Source organism: Mixophyes fleayi, chromosome 7 (genome assembly GCF_038048845.1).
Source record: "Mixophyes fleayi isolate aMixFle1 chromosome 7, aMixFle1.hap1, whole genome shotgun sequence".
Taxonomy (NCBI): domain Eukaryota; kingdom Metazoa; phylum Chordata; class Amphibia; order Anura; family Limnodynastidae; genus Mixophyes; species Mixophyes fleayi.
In genome coordinates, this window is record NC_134408.1 from 33,855,148 (window position 1) to 33,877,886 (window position 22,739).

Consider the following 22,739-nt stretch of genomic DNA (forward strand, 5'->3'; position numbering starts at 1 on the left):
CAAACAGCAAGTAGTTTTATTGAGCAAACACATTACTTATGTGTCTGCGGGTTCTGTTTTATTTATTTTTTTAAAAAAACTACAATAGAAAAATGTTATGATTGTATCTGAAGGGCCATAGTGGGGTTTGTAGTATTATTGCTTTTCATGATGCACCTGCATATGGTATAATATATAGATAGATATGAGAGATAGATAGATATGAGATAAATATATTTGATATAATATAGATAGATATATTTGATATGATAGATTGATAGATATGAGATGAGATTAAGATGAGATAGATGTGAGATGAGTTATATGTGCGATAGATAGATATGAGATATATGTGCGATAGATAGATATGAGATATATGTGCGATAGATAGATATGAGATATATGTGCGATAGATAGATATGAGATATATGTGCGATAGATAGATATGAGATATATGTGAGATAGATAGATATGAGATATATGTGACATAGATATGAGATATATGTGCGATAGACAGATATGAGGTATATGTGAGCTAGATAGATAAGAGATATATGTGAGATAGATAGATATGAGATATATGTGCAATAGACAGATATGAGATATATGTGCGATAGATAGATATGAGATATATGTGACATAGATAGATATGAGATATATGTGAGATAGATATGAGATATATGTGACATAGATAGATATGATATATATATATATATATATATATATATATATATATATCGAAATGCTGGTGGAGAGAACAGACGCACAACTTTGCGGATTGTGCTTGTTTTACTTAGCACAAAGGAGAGGGGACGGTGCAATGGTATACTATATAAGAGATAGGCAGATATGAGAGGAGATTAGATAGAGAAATATGCGATAGATATGATATACACACACACATATATATATATATATATATATATATATATATAATAGATAGATCTGATTCCCCTCTTGCTCAATGGCCAGCAGTAGATACAAGCAGTCAGGAGCATCCCTGATGTCCCCAGTCTTCAGTCGGATCCTACACAGAGCAAGAAGGCAGGAGCACCCCCAATCTCCCCATTCCTCAGTTAGTAGCACGCAGTACTGGCAGAGAACCTGCGCACAACTTGGCTGTGCTGTGTATCTTAGTACAAGGGGGCGGCGCCGCCAGGGAGGTTGGCAATGGTATAATCTCCTGCTCCAGATTATTTCACTCTCCCAACAGCAGAGAGCTGTGAGCAGTTGACATCCACAGGAGTTACTCGTGTACCCGGCTGCTTCCTCGCCGAGGGATTTAAACCATTTTCCATCCAAGTGGAACTCCAGAGACCTGCGCGCTGCATTTATCTCAGCCAAGAAGACCTGAAAAGATTGTAGTGTTTGGAAACTTGGTTTCTTTTTGCTTCTTCCCCCAGCACAGACGTGATCGCTGCCTTTGTGCATTTTTTTTTTTTTTTTTTTTAATGTTGCATGATTGGGAGGGGAGGGGGTACTGAGGAGCTCCAAGCAGACAGGTGATGGGCGTTTACTGGCGATCTGGAGCTGCCTCTTTGGGTTTTATGTTGGTCTGATCACAGCACAAACATGCAGACCCTGCGCCTCATTGCCTCTTAAAAGACAACCATCTGCAAAAGAAAAGGAAGAGGGGAGAGAGAGCAGGTTGGTGCTGGAAAAACCCACCCAACCCCCCTAGAACGTCCAGCAGATCTAACACATTTCGTGGGGTGTTGATCCCCCTCTAAGGGATGGTACTGACTCCCCCAGTCAGAGGAGCAGTTCTGCAGCTCCTACATCAAGACGTTGCATTGTCATTCAGTAATAAGTGCAGCAGGACGCAATGACGAGCTGGGCTTGGATTTTGCTTCTAGGCGTCTGCTACCTGTCTCCTTCATTCTGCGAGGTAGGTCTGGGTTATGCCCATATGCTATATATAGCTGCATTCCATATGTATGCAGGGATACATTGTAAACTGTATTGTATCAATAATATCCTATATTGCATTCTATAATAATAAACAGCCTTCACACTTCCACTGTGTGTTGATGGGCAGGGCTGGAAAGACGTATAGTACTAATGCATTTAACCGTGGAATTGAAAGACCTGCGATACTGAAGCGCTTCTTGCTGTCAATCTCCTCTACTTGTGCGAGTTGGTGACTCAGGACAATGACTGACAGCTCCGTTTCCCAGGCGGTTCTGCAGTAGCTGCGGGCGTTCACCTAAGTCCCATGCAGCTTCATAACGCCTTATAGTAAATGACAGCTGCCTCTCCCAAGAGGTTCCAGCGCTGGTTTCTCTGCACCGGCCTCCAACAGTGGCCTTAATAATTAAAATCACACCAGTCTGTTCTATACAGTGCACAGAACCACATTCTCTCACTCCATGCCTTGACAAGATTAGGGCTTGTTCAAGCACATTGCACTTCTAAATGTTCCTATTTCCCCCCCTCTTCAAGCTACACTGTGCCGGAGGCCCTACACATGTGCTTAAATGTGATATATTTTTTTTTTGCTGAGCACATCTGCCTAGTGTATACTGCTTCCTAGTACAAAAGTTAAAAAAAGCTATAATTAATGTGGATTTGTTTGATCTTGGACCCACTGGGAAATGCATAGTGAAAATCGCACTGCAGTTTATGGTGTTCAAAAAAAACCCCATATATATTGATAATGTGTTTCTTATGTTGTGATTGGGAAGCTGTGTGTTCTTATCAAGATTTCTCAGGGCACAGGAAAATATATTGCCCAAGGCATAGGGAGATGGAGTAGGATTCTGTCAGCAGGTCAACAGCCTTTGCTTTTAAGATATAGATTTCTTTTTTATTTATTTTTTTATTTTTCAGGTGGCTCTTTTTTTTTTGCATGAAAAGTGTTTGGGAATTGATGGAAGTCCTTTTTAGGAGAGTCTTTTTAAGAGTATTTTGTCTTGATTAGATCATTTTGTATAATATGCCCAAGTTCAAGGACAAGAAGTGGCAAACCACAGATTTCATTGTACATTTCACTTTTTGAATGTGTTGGGTTTACTGCTCCCAAGCAAACTTTGAGATTTTTTGACTTCTTAATAACAATTGCATAGACCCTAAAATTTTTTATAGAAAAGTTACCATGGAACCTTAAATGATCTTCTTATATAGACACCATATGTTAATGGACGTGCACGTGTGTCTGTTTTTTAAAAGTATTAAGCATGTGCTGTATTGCTTGTAAAGCCAGGGATAACTTGCAGGATGTGTGCCCTCCAGCACAGATGGGGTTAATAATGACTTTTAGTAGAGGGGGTGCAGACTCAATCATGCCATAGCATGTGTGAGAACTGAAACAGAGATGATAAAGTTTCAAGGCTGTGTTGTAGACGGTGAAATCTTTATCCCCAGGCTTCTTAAAGAGAAAAAGGCAAATCCTGGCGCCTTTGGTGGTATTATGTATAATGGCAGGGTGTTATTACTCTGTAAGACTTTTTTATTTTTGTCCACCTTTTTGATGGAGTGTTAAAGGGGAACTGTCTGTCATGTATCTTGAGTGAGAATCTAGATCAGACTGCAGTTTGAAGTAGAGGCAGCATTCGACTCACCGTAATACCGCCTCTCCCCCACCACCATGACGGGGGGGTAAAAAAAAAATCCTCTGTTGTTGAGTTTATGGCTAAATTGGAGCAGTTACCTGACTGTGGGTTTTTTGTTCAAAGAGTTTTGATTTATATACTGCTTGATGTGGTGTCCTTCAAAGCCACCAATAATTTCTGTTCCTATAATGGTACTTGTCTACTGCAGGTCCAGCCTAGCTACAAGCTTTGGCCACCTCAGCGCAGTTAATGGAATGGGTGATAAAAGCGGACTTATCCTTAATGCACATCTTTGTGCTTGAGCTTGTATAAAGGAATATTTTGAACTGTCAATATTAAACTTAAAAAATAAAAATAAAATAAAAAAATAAAACAAACAAACCCCAAAAACGTGTATTTGGGGGGTGTTGGCCAGGGAGCTTACAATCTGTGTGGTCTAGTATGGCAGGTTTCTGTATCCCTCTACCTGGAATAGCAGATTTATATTTCTGTATTGTAAATTATGTTTGTGACTGACTGCCGGCCATAGATTGGATTTGTATGTGATTTTTCCTTCCCATGTGCACCTTAGTTTCTAGACTGCTAACATGCTTTCTTAGAGAAATCGCAGACACTTTTTTCCATGTCTAGCTGGGTACAGTTTGCCTTCTGAGCTGTCCGACTGACTGATTACAGAGGGATTTAAAGAGCCCAGTAAACTGGGCAGGCACATGACATGCAATGACAACTTTGTACACCAAGGAAATGTGAACTGCAGAGCACAGGTAAAGCCAGGCATTCTCTGATAAGGAACAAATAAGACGTAAGACGTAACTGGGCGATGTTGACGTTTGTTTTGTCATTGTGACTCTGGCAGGAAAGCTGCACAACTTTCCCTTTGTGACATTGAAGATAATTATTTTGTCACCTTCACATATGTGAAGGGACAAGCGGCTTCAAGCCCTGTTGTCCCATGGTGTAGACAGCATTGGGTGTACCTTAGCTAGAGGTGGTGAATCTGTGCTGGAGTTGCTAACTCATGCAAGTATTTTTCCCCTGCAGTATGTACTAAGGGAGGATCCAGCACGTCAGCCTGTACATTTTGTAGTGGGAGTGGATTATCATTGGGAAGTGTCTGTGAACTGTATTTTAAATGTGTTTCTTCCCTGGCTCCATTAAGGAAGCAGAGATCCCTCAGGAACTGATCGAGAGACTGGCTCACAGCGAAATCCACAGCATCAGTGATCTACAGCGCCTCCTGGAGATTGATTCCGTAGGTAAATTCAATTCCCTTTTTACCTTCTCACCTCTGATTTATGGGTGTTACCCTACGTCCCCTTTTTTTACTCCCCTCCGCAAATGGTTAAACAAGAGGAAGAAAGGTCAGATTCCAGACCAATAAACAGCAGCTGAGCTATTGATAAACTAACAGGGCATATAATGAGTGGGTGTGGCTTTACGCTCTTGGGAGAGGAGGCCTAAACATTGCGAGATAGTAGTATAAAAGGTGACCTGTGTTCATATTCATTGCCCGCTCCCTGGAGAAAAGAGACTGATGGGATAGTTTGTGATTATAATTATTTCCGTGGTCGCCTTGCCACAGCGTATTTTGCAACCCATCTGTTGCTGATGGGATCAAAACACAATGCTCAATTGCCAACACGAAAACATCATCTTTACATTTTCCCGCGTTTAGTACAACACAGTGTATATAACCTTGAAATCCAGTCCTGCTTGTCATTGGCTCCTTTTCCTAACCAATAGTTAAAAATAATATTTGTGTTCTGGAACTTTTTGGAGAATTCAAACCGCCAATAGAAAGTAGTTAGAATTATTTTATGCCTACATTCTATCAAAAATGTAAAACTTTATTAACAGCAAGATATTTATCTACAAGAGTGCATTAAGATATCAAAGGATTTGCGGGTTCTGGAATCTCCTTACCATCACACGCAGACATTCTTATAATACATGTTTTTCTGCTCTATATATGTTTTTATAATGCAAATGTTACATTTATATATATATATATATGGACGTATGTAAAAAAAATAGGTTTACTGATGTAATGGCTTTAGCACTCATGAGAAGCAATTTGTACAAGAAATAATCTACCTTTTTACTGTAGTGTATGAGGACAGTTTAATCCACCTTGGAATTTGGCACATGGTCGTTATAGTTTACAGCGATGGTACATTATTCTCTACTGTACAACAAAATCAACCTGTAGCTCTGACATATGGAATGTTTTTAAAACAGACAACTATGCTTTTTAGAAATATTTTTGCACCTGTAGTGTTGCAAAACTGTTTGTAATTTGCATTTTGAAAAACACCCAGTGTTTTTGTAACATCATCACAAAATATCCCTTATAACGCCTTAGGGGAATAATGCAATCATTATTTCAATTATCTGGGATTATGCGGCACCAGATATGTGGTTTGATTTTTTTTGTAGCTTTCTACCTGTTGACAGGGATGTTTTTTTTGAGCGTTATAAACCAGGAAGAACGATTATTCCTGATGGTGAAAAGCTAGTTGACAATAGCTGTGTTATGATCGTCTCTCTGGTGAATAGGGAAGACTCTTTGATAGAATTTGTGTTTGGCAGCTTCTGTTCAGTGCACGTCTTCAGCAATTTTCTCTGCGTTGCTTTGGGAGTCTCGTTGGGACTTCCTAACTTTGGCCGTAGTCATAAATAATAAAAAGCAATTATTTGTAGGGTGTTTTTAAAACATGGGTTGTAGGGGATCAGAGAGCCTGTTGTAACAAGACTGCAAGGCTAATTTCCTCTGCATCCAAACAATTGTCTAGCAGAGTTGTACAACGCAGAAATCTCCTTGCCTCATTCAAACATCCTTTACTCAGGGCATAATTGCTGGTCTATTTATATAGGCTGGGCTTTCTGCTTGACAACCTCCCTTATGCTGCTTAGCTTTGAGCAGGTAATGAAGCTCCGGAGCCCCAGACAGAGCTGATTGTGCATCTTTAAGATAAAAGGAGCTTTTATCTTGAAAGGAGAAAAATACTGGTGAACTTCCAATTAATTGTGGCAACGTTTTGGACTTCGATGTTGTGTAATCTGATAAATTCCCTCGATCAACCTACCCCATGTTTTATTTATTTTTTTATATATATATTTCAGCCACAGATACACTTTCTTGCAAAGCAGGCATTCGATCTGTTTTTAAATGCAGTTAGTGAATTTGCCATGAGTATTTGCCGTGATTAGTAATTCCACTGCTTAATCGCTCTTACTGGAAAGAACCCTTTCCTGTGATGACAGTGAAATCTTCACTTTGACATTTGAAAATAATGTCCCTCCCATTGCTCTCTATGGTTCCTGGTGAAAATTTATTAGATACATCTTCGAATTGATCTCAGATCTATATATATATATATATATATATATATATATATATATATATATATTAGTTATGTTACCACTGACTGGCACTGTGTGCTGCTTTCTGTCAACTATTAGCCATCATCACCATTTATATATCGCCACTAATTCCACAGCGCAGTACAGAGAATCTTTTTTTATTCACATCAGTCCCTGCCCCATTGGAACTTCCAGTCTAAATTCCCTGTCGCACAGAGACTAGGGTCAATATTGATAGCAGCCTGTTAACCTACTAGTATGTTTTTAGAGTGTTGGAGGTAACCGGATGAAACCCACACAAACACGAGGATAACATGCAAACTCCACACAGATAAGGCCATGGTCTGGAATCAAACTCATGACCCCAGTGCTGTGAGGCAATCTATAGTTTAGACACAATCCTAGCTGTAGTGTGTACAACTACATATTGTGAGCACAACACACTCATCATCACCATTTATATAGTGCCACTAATTCCGGAGAGAACGAGAGAGAACGATTTGATAGCAGTCAATTAACCTACCAGTATGTTTTTGGAGTGTGGGAGGAAACCCGAGCACCGGGAGGAAACCCACACAAACACGAGGATAACATGCAAACTCCACACAGATAAGGCCATGATTTGGAATCAAACTCATGACCCCAGTGCTGTGAGGCAGAAGTGCTAACCACTAAGCCTCTGTGCTCGTCTTCCTTTTCAGTTTTCCCCAATTGTATTGCATTGCAAGTTAGTAACACAGCCTATGTGCACAACTATACACTTGTCTACTTTATATTTAGTTTGCTTTTTTGTGGCCCGTTTGTTATGTTTTTTTTCCCAACAAGTTACTTTCCTGCTCTGTGCTTTTCATAGCTTTTTTGCCACTGGCATCGTACGTTCTGTGCCACCAGCAAAGTTATTTATATAAAGATTGAAAAGGGACAAAACTAATCAATACTGATCCCTCTGGTGCACAATCCGTAACTTTAGTCCAGTATGAATGTTAGTTATAAATACTCTTTTTTTTTTTTTTTTTTTTTGCCTTAAAACAGTCCTCAACCTATTTACTTATTTTTTCCCCTAGTCCTATTATTGTTTACTGGTTTTTATACTCTTATCCATTTTGTATCTCGCTGTTCTGTGGAACAGTATAGATCACTCTAAGAAGAAACAGGTTGAAATTTTCCTCATAAATCTAATCGTATTTGTCATGGAGGCTCCAAATACTGCTCACTTCACTAGGAAGTGGGCAGATGTGGGAGAATGGCCTACTCGCCCGGGAGACCTACCCAGAATTCGTCAGTCTCCTGTACATTCCGGGAGAGTGTTTATGTATGGGCTAAACCTAGTTTCATTAGCACAAGCTGGTGGATGCCATCTGGCCCAGGTGCTCTATCTATCTTAATCGTATTTAGTTTAACTACACTTTCTCCAGTGATAGACAAGTAACATTCAATTGTGTACAACGGCTATTGCTACACACAACATGTTGCCTGCTTTGTGAATACAGATGAGAGTTTCTCTGTAACTTCTACAGCTATTTGTCCTAGTTTTATCTTCTTGTGTCTTAATATTATGAGTTGAATCTTTCTTGCTGCTTAGATACTTGAAAACATTTTAAGATTAGACTTGCTATCTCAAGCAATCCATCTTTCAGCTTCAGGTTTTCATCACCTGGTTTCCTCCTTTCCATATTTTGCTACATTCCTTGTATTTCCATAATGAATTTGAGGTCGCCAGTTTTAACAATTTTTAAATGCTCTTCCCCTCTTCTATTTAGGAGTACACTTTTTTTCCTTTTTTTTAAGTGAAATGTTTACGTTGTGAACACTATTCCTGTCACCTCATCCTCTCGTGTACATTTAGTGTTAATATCTGTTCTGTTACATAGTACCAAATTCAGCAGCCATTAGTTCTTCTGTTGGTCTTTCTGCCATTAACAATCTATAGCCATTGTTTAAAATATCTGCTTCCTTTGCCCGAACCGCTAGTTTCATTGTCCCATTTTTATATCCGGGTAGTAACATATCACCCATTAAGAGGGACACTTTTTTGTATGCGCTACATTCAATTTGTAATTTTATATTTGAAATTCAGTGCAACCATTTATGCTAGCTGGCTTATAATAAATCTGTCAGAACTTTTCGTGTGATAAAACTGAGACATGAGACACAAAACGTCTCATGCCTCCGTGGTATTGCTAGTTCTTCGTAAATAAATAGGATTTTTTTTCCTCTTGAATAATGGTTCAGCCCACAAGATGGCTGACTGTTTGTCAGTGATGAGTGCACTTTAACATAACTATCATGAATGAGAGAGTTGTATGTCTACCATCTCCAACTTCACTTGCTTGACTTATTCATGAAGAAGTATCCTGTGGATATACTAAGAACTGGTATTATGTTACATATTTAAACTTACCAGCGACTTCTAGCTATCTTTTATTTCCTAAAATATATGTAAGACCCTGTATAACCGTATAATGCCTCCTGGTGTTCTGGGCATGCAGGAAACCCCTTATTTTGGAATACTTGTAAAGCTGCGACAATTGACATTTCTTCTGAGAATTGTTCCCCTCGCAGTGCTGATATTAACGTTGCCTCCTAGTGGTGAAGCTGTGTATCTGACAAACCAACCTCTGATGAAAATGAAGAAACAAATCTGCTATCTGTGGGCATACCGAAAGTTAGGCTACTTTAGGGAAAATTCAGGTCCGCTACTGTGAACCATATAAAGTAGTATTGGTGTTCGTGAAAGACGCATACATGCTAATCACAAATTGTGCTTTAATAGAAGGCAGAACAACAGTTGTTGTATTTCCAGCCAAAATCGGGGCAAATACATGATCTGGAATAGTCTTCAGTAAGGCCTGACCCGCCAAAGTTATGTCAAACCACGTAACCTGGTATTAAAGCCTTATTATGCAACAACTTGAACACCAGCCGAGGAAACAAGTGACACTTTTATCCGCTGCTAAAATGAAACGACAGGAAGAGATTTGGTCGGGATGTGCTATATCCAGAGCATAATTGCAGAAGAGAATTAAGGACTACTTAAAATAACCCGTTTTTTTTTATTTCTTCTTTTACTCTTTTTAGACTGTCTGGTGTACAAGTTCATTTCCCCATATTCTAGGTAGCTAAATACATAGTTTTGGCATATCTGGGCCCTTAAACAGGTGCTCTTGTCTGGATGGTATTTGGCACACTATAATTGTACCAGTTTAGCTCCCTGTTTGTTTCCATGGTCCAGATAGAAGCCTTTCTTCGCCGTGTTGCACAATTTTTCCGACCTGCAGCCGTTTGTGGAACATTAACCTTTTTTATTGTAGAGTAATAGGATTCATAAAGGTTTCATATAATTTATGAGTCATTGTAGAGCATACACAGATGGTGAATGTGAGTAGTAGTGGATCTGGCCTCTAAATATTTTGTTTTTTTTATCTCTGTTTAAAAATTTTTTTTAGTGCTGTTTGATTAGATCAACATGAAAATAATGGGCATTTTTCATTCTCTGTTGGTCTACATGAGGAGTTGTGAATTCAATCATGTTATGTCTACAGAGCCTAATAGATCAATTCAAGGCAGCTTCATTCCGGGCTTTTTAAAATCTAATTGCGTTTTTTGGCAGATGTTAAAACGAATGCCAATACAGTCACTTCACGTAGGATCACCTTCATTTTTTATTTTATTTCTGTCCCCTGTTTTTTTTGCTTGGCACCTCTCCATTTTTACCATTTTGTTGGTAATGATCAAGTTGCTTTTTTCAGATACATTACAGAACAAGACAGAACATAATGGTCATATATTTTATCCATTCTCTAAACATTCAGTACATCAGTGCATAATTTTTTTTTAGTGAAACTATTTGGTCCCGTGCCACCAAACTATTCTAAATTAACTACTGGCAAAGTCTCCCTCACCCAAAGTGCATTTAGCTTAGAAGAGATTAAGAGAATAAGATATTTTGAATACAGAGGCAATGACCATGTGATCGAAGCTTTTTATGTACAAATAATTCAGGAGAAATAAGTTGCCTGCAAAAATAGCAGATTGTATGCAACAAACACTAGCCTACAAACAATGATGGCTGTATAATGAATGACCGCATTTGACATAGCTAAAGGAACCATAACAAACTGAGTTTGTGATAAAACGTCTACTTGCATCATAGTTGACTTTGATGATAGAAACCAACAACTGCCTAAGTCAGAATTAAAATAATTTTTATTAGAGGTTTTTTGGTATGGGGGGAGGGGTACAGAAAAAAGGAGGGGGACAAGAAAAGGAGGGGGGTACATAGTGGTGAGCAGACATAACAGTAAGTTGTTGGTTTCTTCGTTTTTTTTTTTAATAAAATTTGATATCAAATTTCAGTGTAGGGGTGTGCACACTTATGCAAACTGGGTTAATTTTTGCTTTTTCCTAAAACTTGTTTGTTTTTCACTTGGATTTTGTTGGTTGCAAGGTCTCATTAAATGTGGAAAATCATGTCATGTATTTTATCTTGAGTTCATACTTTACATCACAAATGCCTGCAATTTCAATAAGGCTGTGTAGACTTTTGATAACCTCCCTATTGTTTGCTATGTAAATATACCTGTATACTGTTTTTAGAGGATCTTGGACTAAACAGACAATTTGTCCATCAAGTCTAAATGCCTTCACTCTTTCCCCCTCTCTTGTAGGAACTGATGAGTTTTCAGGAGGAAACTTAAAAACACAGACACACAACTTTCATCACAACCGACATGTACAAGAGAAGAGGTCTGTACCTATTCGCAGGAAGCGAAGCATCGGTGAGTTAGGAGAATTGAATTGCAGGCTGGGCATGTGTATTAAACCCCACACAAGTAACTTTCAGGTCGTAGTAATGCATGAAGTATAGTGGGCAGTTATGACATGTTTATTATTAGTTAATTGTATTACTTAAGGTTTCTGTGGCTATGTACCTTTTATCCATGGTGCTTTATTCCTTATAATGCAACATTTTACTAATGAACACTGAAGTAACAAAATCAGAGCTTCCTATTTATACAAGTGCGATTTTACAGGATTTGGATACGTATATTATTAACATCGCTAGTGTATCATGATATATGACTCTAATCTCCTGTCTCAATCTGTCACAATCAAGACTTTAGAGCGAGTTTGCTATGAAAGGTTGTATGACATCCGTACCCTGGTTCTCATAACTTGTGTACATTACGAAATCTGGTTTAGTAAATCTGGTCTAATAAGAGAACCACGGAGTGTTATATTATGCAATGTTACGTATAGTTCCAAAAGAGATTGTGTGTGTGTGTGTGTGTATATGTGTATATATATATATATATATATATATATATATATATATATATATATATATATGTGTATATGTAAAATTCAGGAGCCAGTTACATCTCTACGCCATCTTAATATATGATGGGTCACTTAAATGAGGCACCATATAAACTGGCTTTGGGATTTGGGTAACTTTGCTTCAATGGTCATGAGCCAATAACTGCATTATTATGTTGCTTTACATCAGGCTTTTCAATTTACATCTATTATTATTATTATTATTATTATTATTATTATTATTATTATTATTATTGTTTTATTTATAAGGCGCCACAAGGTTTCCGCAGCGACGTACACAGTACAAACAATGGTGGACAGTACAGGGAATAACCGTACAGAACAATAAACAAGTAGTACCAAGACTTCAGAGGCTCCAGGCAAAGCAAATATATTGAAGTTGAAGCAGAAGAGAAGGTAGGGAGACAGGAGGAAGGTGGGCTCTGCTCATACGAGCTTACATCCTAAAGGGAGGGCCAACAGATGACTAGCTCAAACGGAGTCTGAGGAGGAGCGAGGTGATGAGAGCGAGCATGGAGAGAGGGTTAAGTGGAAAGCTGGTAGGTTTTGAGTAAGAGATGAGTTTTGAGTGCCCGTTTGAAGGAGTACAAGTTAGAGGACAAATGGATGGAGCGTGGGAGGTCATTCCAGTGCAGGGGGGCAGCTCGGGAGAAGTCTTGAATTCTGGAATGGGATGAGATGATCAGAGGAGAGGTGACAGTCATTGGCCGAACGCAGGGACCGGGTGGGTGTGTGGATGGAGAGGAGATTGGAGATATAGGGGGCAGTAGAGTGGGAGAGAGCCTTGTAGGTGAGGGTAAGAAGCTTAAAAAGGATTTTATAGCGGAAGGGGAGCCAGTGTAGGGCAAGGCAGAGAGGGGAGGCAGAAGAGGAGCGGCGAGAAAGGAAGATAAGCCTTTCAGCCGCATTGAGTATAGAACGAAGGGGAGCAAGGTGAGAGCGGGGGAGGCATGTGAGGAGAAGGTTGCAGTAGTCAAGCTGGGAAATGATAAGCGCATGGATAATAGTTTTGGTTTCCTCATGAGATAGGAAGGTCCGGATGCGGGCGATGTTGCGAAGTTGGAAGCGACAGGATTGGGCAAAGGATTGAATGTGGGGGGCAAAAGAGAGAGAGGAGTCGAGGGTGACTCCTAGGCAGCGGAGTTGGGGGACAGAAGAGATAGTGGAATTGTTGACAGTGATGGAGAGATCCAGATGGGATGGGGACTTAGACGGAGGGAAAACAATGAGTTCGGTTTTAGTAATGTTAATTTTGAGAAAGCATGAGGACATCCAAGAGGAGATGGCAGAGAGGCAGTCTGATACACGAGAGAGGAGGGGTGGGGGGGAAAGATCAGGAGAAGAGATGTAAAGTTGAATATCATCGGCATATAGGTGATACTGAAGACCGAATGAAGTGATGAGAGCACCTAGGGAGGTAGTATAGAGTGAGAAGAGTAGAGGGCCAAGAACAGAGCCCTGAGGGACTCCTACAGGGAGGGAGGAGGGGGGGGGGGGGTGATCCGGAGATGAAAACAGAGAAAGAGCGGCTGGCGAGGTAAGAGGTGAACCAAGTGAGGACAGAGCCAGAGAGACCGAGAGAGTGAAGGGTCTGCAAGAGGAGGGGGTGGTCTATGGTGTGAAAGGCTGCGGATAGGTCCAGGAGGATGAGGAGGGAGAAGTGACCACTAGATTTAGCAGAGAGGAGATCATTAGTTACATTGGTGAGGGCGGTTTCAGTGGAGTAGAGGGGGCGGAAGCCAGATTGGAGAGGGTCAAGGAGGGAATTGTCTGAGAGGTGACAGGTGAGGCGGTTGCAGACAATGCGCTCGAAGTTTAGAGGCATAGGGGAGTTCCTGAAACTGCAATATTAGTGTGACATGGACAGCCGATTCTACAAGATAGGTTAAATCTGATTAGGTCCTTTAGGCCTCATGTCTTAGTGAAGTCACTTGGCAGTGTTAGGCTGAGCAGTAATTTGCATCCTTTATGATCTCCTATACTTGCCAATGTTTTAAAATAGTTTCCAGGGCACTTAACTGCCAAACGTGTACATCTAAATTCAGGCCTGGTGCTGCCATTAGGCAAACCAAGGCTTAGGGTGCCAGTGGTAAGGGGGCACATAAAACACTGAATGAGTTTTAATGTACCCGCAGCGCCCTGATGCTGAGCGCTGACTGCTGACATGCAGCATTGGCAGCCTCTAACATGTCTCCTGCCGGTACATACAAGACTGATTGACAAGTTGCATACGGGGTACCAGGGGCGGGCTGGGCCAGGGGGCAGGAGGGCATCGGTCCCCCGGACTGGTTAGAGTGGCTGCTGTTCGGGCTGGCCGCCCTCCCCCCACCCCCCTACCCCCGTGGATGCAATATTACCTCAATATTGCATTCACGGACACGCGATGCAACTGCGTCAACGCACAGGCGGCCGCATCGTGTGTCATGTGATGCGGCCACCTGTTCGCCCCCCGGGCTGCATGTTGCCAGCCCGCACCTGTGGGGTACAGAGGTAGAACGGGCCATGCTTGTGAGAGCTTACAGTCTACAGAATAAAAATACCCAGTAAGAATTGCATCTACCATGAAGATAAAGGAATCTTAATGTGTTGTTGGTCAATATTGAAGTATCGGGACATTTCAAAGGGTAAATCTTTCCAACCTGGCACTGCCCATGGAAACTGGAGACAACTGGCAACTATGCCATTCATAATATTTTTACTGTTCAAGACTTTCACTTATCTCTGGAGATAATCTGGCTTTTATTATTTGTGTTAACGAATCATTGTTTAGCTTGTCTGGTGTGACACCCTTGATTAATTCAGGAAGAATTCTTATCACACCCCACATAGACTCGGCCTCCACACTTAGAGTATATTTAGTACGACAATGCTGACAAATTATATGACTGGGATTGCTAGCAGGTGTGTTGGTGATTCATTGTTGCTTGGGAAGTGTGTGGAGCGAGATCGGGGTTAAAAGCACAAGGGAAGCCTAAAAATAAACAAAGCTGTTGTATATTGCACATAACAGGGCTCATTCAGAGTGACAAGTAAATCCAGCTAGATGGTGCAGTTTTGCACCTTGATAAAACCAAGTTGCGCTGCAGGGGAGCAAAGGTAAAGATGTGTGGACAGATTCACAGTTGGGAGGGGTGCTCATCCTGGCTCTAATTCACAGTATAAAAATACAGCTGCCCAGTATTTGGGTGCTTGACGCCAAAGCAGGAGGTGCTTTCCCTGCATTAAAATAAAATTGCATCACAACATGGTATGTTGTGCAGTTTCTGTAAACGGAGTTATGTTTTGCAGATAGGATCATTTTTGTGAAGTTGTTTGTTTCAAAGCTCAATATTTGCTTTGGCTTCAACGCTTCCCTTCATTTAACGATATCCTGCGCCAAAGCGTAGAAGATAACAACGTAGGTGCACCTGCAGACAACTACAAATGAAATGCACATTTCAATCGCCACCTGTCGATAAACAAGTCGCCTTGTTGTATGGCTGATGATGCAATTTGCGTTATCCGACCTTGCCAGGCGAGTCCTGATTTGCACCATCTTGCCCTTTGGATCGTCCCTCCAGGATCTCCTGGATGGGAGTTCCCAAAAGTAGATAAGTATGTTCTTTAATGGTTTGTATGTGGATAACTTTTCACTGCAATTAAGCTTTTACTCAGGCTGTCCTATTGATGTTAGTTATTACTATTTAGTAAATGACTACATGGCTTTCTGGTGCTTATTAAACCCATTTGCCAATAGACCTCCCTTTTTTTTTTTTTTTAATATATATTGGTAAAATTAATTTTATAGGAAGATATCCAAAAGTAAACTGAAGCTAAGTAAACATTATTTTATTATAAGGGTGAATTGCACCCATGCACACAGCATCAGCAAAGAGATTGTGGAATCAATCTAAATCTTTATAGATTACTCATCTGTTACTGTCAGACATGCCGGATGACTCCGGGACAGTTGTTGTGACACAGGCTCTAGTTACACTTTAAAGATCAAGTAAAGCCACTGTTTAATATTACCCTATCAAAGGCTGAGCTGAATAATATACTTGAAATAACTGGAGTGTTTATACTTCACTAAATGTGTTCAAATTTCTCACTGACTCCTTTGCAGCAGGTTGTCCTGTTCAGACAGAGCAGATGCTGTGCCTCGCTTATCATGCGCGCTCAGTGCGTACCGCAAATTACCGTGGTTCTGCAGTAGCGTAGAACCTGGCGCACTTCAAGGTGAATGCCTTCTCTATTGGGAGATGCATCTTCAAGCTAAAAGTGCGCTTAGCTAAGCAAAGAGGTGGAATAATCTCATAGTACCACACTTTCATTGGATTAAGTTTTCCTTTTTTTTTTCCTTCTAAAATACTGCTTAGTTAAATTTTATTTATGGCAAAAATTAGTCATGAGAGAGAAGGGACATCTTGACTGTCCGTTACATGTGGCAATTTGGTGTGTGTGTGTGTGTGTAAAGCTTGTTAATACATTGCTTAACGCACTCCTAGAAACTCGTTTCTCCACTGAAATGCAACATGGAATTGCAAAATAGGTCCCATTGAAAGTATAGGATGAAAAACCCCAAGACCACCAGTTCTGGGCTGCTGCAGAATTAAAGTCCATTTGTTGAGTGGGCAGCACGGTGGCTAAGTGGTTAGCACTTCTGCCTCACAACGCTGGGTTCATGAGTTTAATTCCCAACCATGACCTTATCTGTGAGGAGTTTGTATGTTCTCCCAGTGTTTGCGTGAGATTTCCTCCGGGTGCTCCGGTTTCCTCCCACACTCCAAAAACATACTGGTAGGTTAATTGGCTGCTATCAAATTGATCCTAGTCTATGTATGTGTGTGTATGTTAGGGAATTTAGACTGTAAGCTCCAATGGGGCAGGGACTGATGTGAATGAGTTCTCTGTACAGCGCTGCGGAATCAGTGGCGCTATATAAATAAGTGATGATGATGAGTGCAAATGTCTGTGTGCCCCTCACTCTGCCCAACTCCTCCCTTCTATCTGTCCAAGCTTCTGCTTCCCTGCAAATATCTTGCCTCACAAACCCATGTGTCTCATTGGAAATCTAGGTGCGTTTGTACAAACAAGATGCCCAAACTGATTTTGCTCTGTGCAGTGGACGCTTTGCAGTTCATAAATGATTTCCACAGAGTGGCTGAAACTTTTCAGAAATGCAAAATGTGCGGGTTTGTTGATTCATGTGCAGGGAAGTGATGTCACAGCAGCTGAAATGACTGCTTTCTCAGCTTTTTGACCTGTCACAGATCCCTTTAGAGACATCTCCTAAAGATTTTAGTGCGACTTCACCTGTCACTAATGGAATGGGCACCAAGCAATATATTTTACCTTCAAGGGTCAATTTGAAAATTAACAATTTTGTAGTTTAGTGATCCTTTAAATGACCAATTTTATGCTAATCTCTCTTTCCAATAAAGCAGTATGGTGCAACTGACATAATTTATTCATAAATTAGCTGTTAATGTTTTTTCTTTTTACACTGCATTATAATAAAATGATGCATTTTTTTTTTTAGCAGATTTTATTTTTATTACATTTATATTTCTATTCATCCATTATTTATTCATTCTTACAGAGGAAGCTGTCCCTGCGGTCTGCAAAACAAGGACTGTTATTTACGAGATACCTCGTAGCCAAATTGACCCAACATCTGCAAACTTTCTGATATGGCCGCCTTGTGTGGAGGTGAAACGTTGCACAGGCTGCTGTAATACCAGCAGTGTTAAATGCCAACCATCAAGGATACACCACCGGAGTGTTAAGGTAAGCAAACCAGCTTTGCCTTCATATTCTATTTCCCACGTTTTGTAATATTAAAAGTAGTGTATTAACTGGGCCAACTGTTGGTTTGGTGCATTGATGGCTTGGTGCCTTGATAGTGGCTTGATGCCCGTAATGGCAGCCTTGCCATGTGTGTTGAGTAATTGTGCTAATCTTTGGTCCTTTCTGGTAGTCTTTCTGTCTATGTCCATTTGGTGTCTTAGAGCCTCCTTGTTGCTAGTAACATTGCCTTCTACAATATGTTCTAGTACCTTGGTTAGTCTAGAACCCTTGGCATCAATGCTTATTTGGCGTATTCACTCGTATTATTTTCTCAGTCTATGTTGGCTTGCTGTGTTCTGGTTGCTTTGACATTCATGTTGGTTTAGTATAGCTTTGTAGCTTTCCCTTGCTAGTTGTCTTGCCGTCTATGTTGGCTTGATATACAGGTACTTTTCCATTGCTTATAACCTTGCTAGCCATGTTGGTTTGCTATATCGGTACCTTCCTCATGCTGGTTGTCTTGCTTCCTATACTGGATTGGTGCCTTAGTTATGCTGCCTGTTTATTGGTTTAAAGGAAAATGGTACATCTAATGATCTATATTGTATAAAATGCTTAGACCGTAAAGGTTCTTTAACATAAATGGATTATTAATGTGTCTACCTGCTCCATGTTTGTTGTTGTCAAACTGCTTGTGAGCTGTACAAGAAATGCAGCTTTCGGGGATTATTGCGCCCTATGACAACTTCTCTTACATGTTCACACTGAACCGTAGCTAAACCTCCACCATGGTAAGCTATAGTTGAGAGGAAGCCCTGCTTTTCAAGTTGTGGGAAACTGGGTACATAGATCACGCACCTAACATCTATGAATTTATGCTCCTGGTAAGGAAAGCTTTTCTCTCTGGAAGTCCCAGTGATTACAGATGTGAGCCATTGTATAGAGGCAGTATCTGTATATTGTGTTCCCATTATTTGAAAAGGTTGCCCCATGCAACTAAGGAAACATTGAAGAGCACGCCGCTGTTAGATACGTTCTTGTGAAGAGTGTATGTAGAAAATAAGAGCCAGGTAGGACTTTCTGTCAACTAGGTAAAGGGTAAGGTCAAGTTATTAAACTTTTATTTAGTGTTGAGGCACAATGGGCTAGATTTACTAAGCTGCGGGTTTGAAAAAGTGGGGATGTTGCCTATAGCAACCAATCAGATTCTAGCTTTCATTTCTTTACTACCTTCTACAAAATGATAGCTAGAATCTGATTGGTTGCTATAGGCAATATCCCCACTTTTTCAAACCCGCAGCTTAGTAAATCTAGCCCAATGTGTTTCTGCTATATAAAATACTAGTTTTCAGCAGTATTATTTAAACTGTATTTTTATTTTGTTGCTCATTGTTGTATTTTTTTAAAATGCATTCCCGTGGTTTTGACAGAACAATTCCCTCATTGTTTTAAAATCCCTACTGCAGTATATAAACTTGTTTAACTGACTCTCTAGTGGCTGTTTAATGCTATTCTTTTGGAGGTGAAGCTTTTCGAACCTTGGAATAATTACGTTTTTGGTGATAAATAGCCCTCCGTCTAATATCTATCTGTGTGTGGTGGAGCAGATATGTGGAAATGGAACAATCTACCGCTAATTTATCCTGGTAAAGTTAAAGGACAGAAGGTCAGAGTGTATGTGAGGAGAAAAGGCATTTTACACTTGAAATTGGAAGCTCACCCCTTCACCCCCCGATTTTAGACAATGGAGCACAGTGTACTGTTACACCGCAATGCCTCCCTCCTTTGTGGGGGGCTGTGTGTAGTTGACAAGCAGCGTTTTCTAAATCTGGACTTGGTACTTGGATGGCTTTGTGTGGCGTCATTTAGCAAATTGTTCGGGAGGGTCACACAGGATGTGGTGGAAAGTGTTAAACACTGGTGGACCGCTCTCAGTATTCCTGGAATGTATTTGAGCTTTTTCGACTGTTTGCACAATGTCTAGTTTTATAAAGACTTCCTTTTTTTTATTAAAATAGAGGCCTTTTCTTTCAACAGAGGGACAAGGTACTGAGATCATAGCACAGAAAGCTGGCTGTAGGCACGCACACACATCCAGAGATCAATAAATGATAACACTTGCTGACCAGACAAGGGCATCTAGCTAAATATTCCACTCGGCGTTGACATCCTTCATTTTTCCTTCAACGTCTAATTACAGAGTCCCTCAGTAACTTTAAATATCTAAACAGACGTATTATAAATAAACGCTGCTGCCCTTGTAGGGAGCAGGGGATGCATTAGGATGTTTCAAAGAATATTACAGAATATACGAAATAACCTTTTATCTTCATATCTCCAGTGATTCCGACTGTGAATCATTGTAATGTTATGTGCAGCTTGACGTTTTTCCAGGATGACCCATGCGTCGTAAATAGAGCAAGGTGCAATAATTTTCAAAGAGCAGCATGTTTTGCAGTAATATACTGTGCACTCCTTGGGTGGGGGGATCATTGTGTTTACAGTGGACCTTTCCCCTATACGTTGATGAGGCTGCCATTCTGTTTGCTGTACGTCATCACACCTCGGTGCTGGCATCAGTTCCTAATGAACTGATAAGCTAAATATAGAACGGATACTGAAATCCTTTGGAAGAAAATGGCAAAAGAACCCGTTTGGTCTGTAGACATCTGGGGGTAAATTTATCAAGCTGCGGGTTTGAAGAAGTGGAGATCTTGCCTATAGCAACCAATAAGATTCTAGTTACTTATTTAGAACATTCTACAAAATGACATTTAGAATCTGGTTGCTATAGGTAACATCTCCACTTTTTGAAACCTGCAGCTTGATAAATTTACCCCCAACATTTGTGCATTGTCAGTATAGAACGTACGTCTGTATTATGAGTAAGGTATTTTGTTTGTGTGTGTGTGTATAACACACACACACACACACACACACACACACACACACACACTATATCATACTAAGTTGTTAAATAAGCCTTCTAATGAACTTTTTGTTGTCTTTGGAGTGTGTCTGATGAGCTCATATCAGACATCTTGCTTTTATATTTACTCCTCCTACCCCTACAGATGGTCTATATGCCACCCAAACTTAGCTCATCGACCTTTCCAGACTCTGAATATTTCCCTAGCTCTCCATGTCCTCGCACATCCTACCGTCCAGCGATGATTCATTCTGTAAATGCCCTGTCTGTGACTCTGCACGTCTAATGAGAAGGGATGATGCCAAACTTGCTCTTTTGATGCAGATTTCATTCTGGATGGCTGCTGTGATTAATGTTTGAAACGTTCTAATTTATATTTCTGGTACTACATCATTTCCACATCAGTTGGGTCTCATGGAGTCAGAATACCACATCATATTGTACATTCATGAGCAGCAAAGCTTGGGTTATGATTAACTTCACAAAGGCATTTTTTGGTTTTCAGATTAGTTGCCCTGTTCTCGAAACTTGGACTTTTGATGGTTCCTGGTTTGTAGATGTGGGTTGCAGAACCCAACATGTGTGGAATGCTTGCATCACTGTTTAAAGGAAACCCGTATTTACAGGGCTTGGCAAATTAATTCATTATGTACACTGTCACAGCATAGTTGAAAAACATACACTCTGTAGTGTAAATATTTTGATGCAGCTTTTAAAGGAAAAAAAATTATAATTTGTTTTGTTTCTTTGATTCTGCCAAGTTACAGAGAATTAATTGTTTATCATGCATTTTATATATTATGTATATTTTTTGTGGAAGTATTATATTTATATTAGGGGAGGCATAGCAACAGAGATTTGGGTGCATCCAATTGCGTGCTCCCTCCTTGCAAGTTCTCCAGGCAGCAGTGCCTGGAGATATGTGCACATAAGCATTCCTGGACCCTTGAATACATGTAAAGGGGGTGTAATATTAAGCCACGTGGGACTTGTCATTATTGGGCATCCCCTTTTAAGTACAGTATGTTCTAGGCGGGTATCATTATCCTTTTTTTACCCCACACTGAATGTAAATTAAAGGAAGCAGTTTTACAATGCTATTTGAAACATGACTTGATGAAATTTGTTTCAAAGCCTATGATGTAGCAAAATAATTTGTCTTAACTGTGTAAGCTAAAATAGTCATTGAAGATTTTTTTTTTTTGTAAAGAGCTAATTCTAGTCCCCTAAAGAACTGTCCTCCTTTTGCTTAGACTGTAGACTTTTATGCATTCTTTCTATGATTTGTCATTTATTTATTTTTAACTTTGTTTTATGGTAATTTATACTGTATGGGTTAAGTAATTATATTGAAGTGATCAGCTATATCCAGTCTCAGAATGACTGCCCAATTTGATGGAATAGTCTAGGGGAAAAAAAGATTTCCCGTGAGTCATAGGTGGGAGAAAGCTCCTATATGACTTCCTTCTCTGTGCCCTTTACCCTTCTTGAATCCCTTTTAGTTTTCACATCTGTAACTGCAAACAATGCATTATGGGAGCAGCCTAATTCTGAAGAACCAATCAGTTGGATACTAGCCCATTTCATTATCGTTTGCTATTGCCAAGCCATTAGGTGTTGACTAGAGCACTCAGAGATGATCCTTTGACACCCAAGGTAAACATACCAAATTGTGCACCCCTTCATTTCACCCTTTTTCATTTAATTTATTTAAAGGCAACTAATTTGAATAGGTTGCTAAAGCTTAGACTGCTTCTTTCTGGAAGTAGGAGTACCGGCGAGCTTCTACACAGACAGCATTGCTGTTA

General features: G+C 40.1%; 1 protein-coding gene across 4 annotated transcripts in view; it reads left to right on the plus strand.

The window, feature by feature from the left end:
• The first annotated feature begins 1,145 nt into the window (after window positions 1-1,145).
• PDGFA (platelet derived growth factor subunit A) overlaps window positions 1,146-22,739 on the plus strand; it is a 38,694-nt gene continuing 17,100 nt past the window's right edge. For 3 of the 4 annotated variants that reach the window (XR_012678222.1, XR_012678223.1, XM_075179645.1), the window contains exons 1-4: window positions 1,146-1,867; window positions 4,690-4,786; window positions 11,561-11,671; window positions 17,815-18,002. Coding sequence is in view for 2 of the 4 variants with exons in the window: in XM_075179645.1 (XP_075035746.1) it covers window positions 1,805-1,867; window positions 4,690-4,786; window positions 11,561-11,671; window positions 17,815-18,002 (459 nt within the window). In the remaining 2 variants the exon portion in view is untranslated. The remainder of the gene's footprint in view (window positions 1,868-4,689; window positions 4,787-11,560; window positions 11,672-17,814; window positions 18,003-22,739) is intronic. The other variant, XM_075179646.1, reaches the window with a different exon arrangement.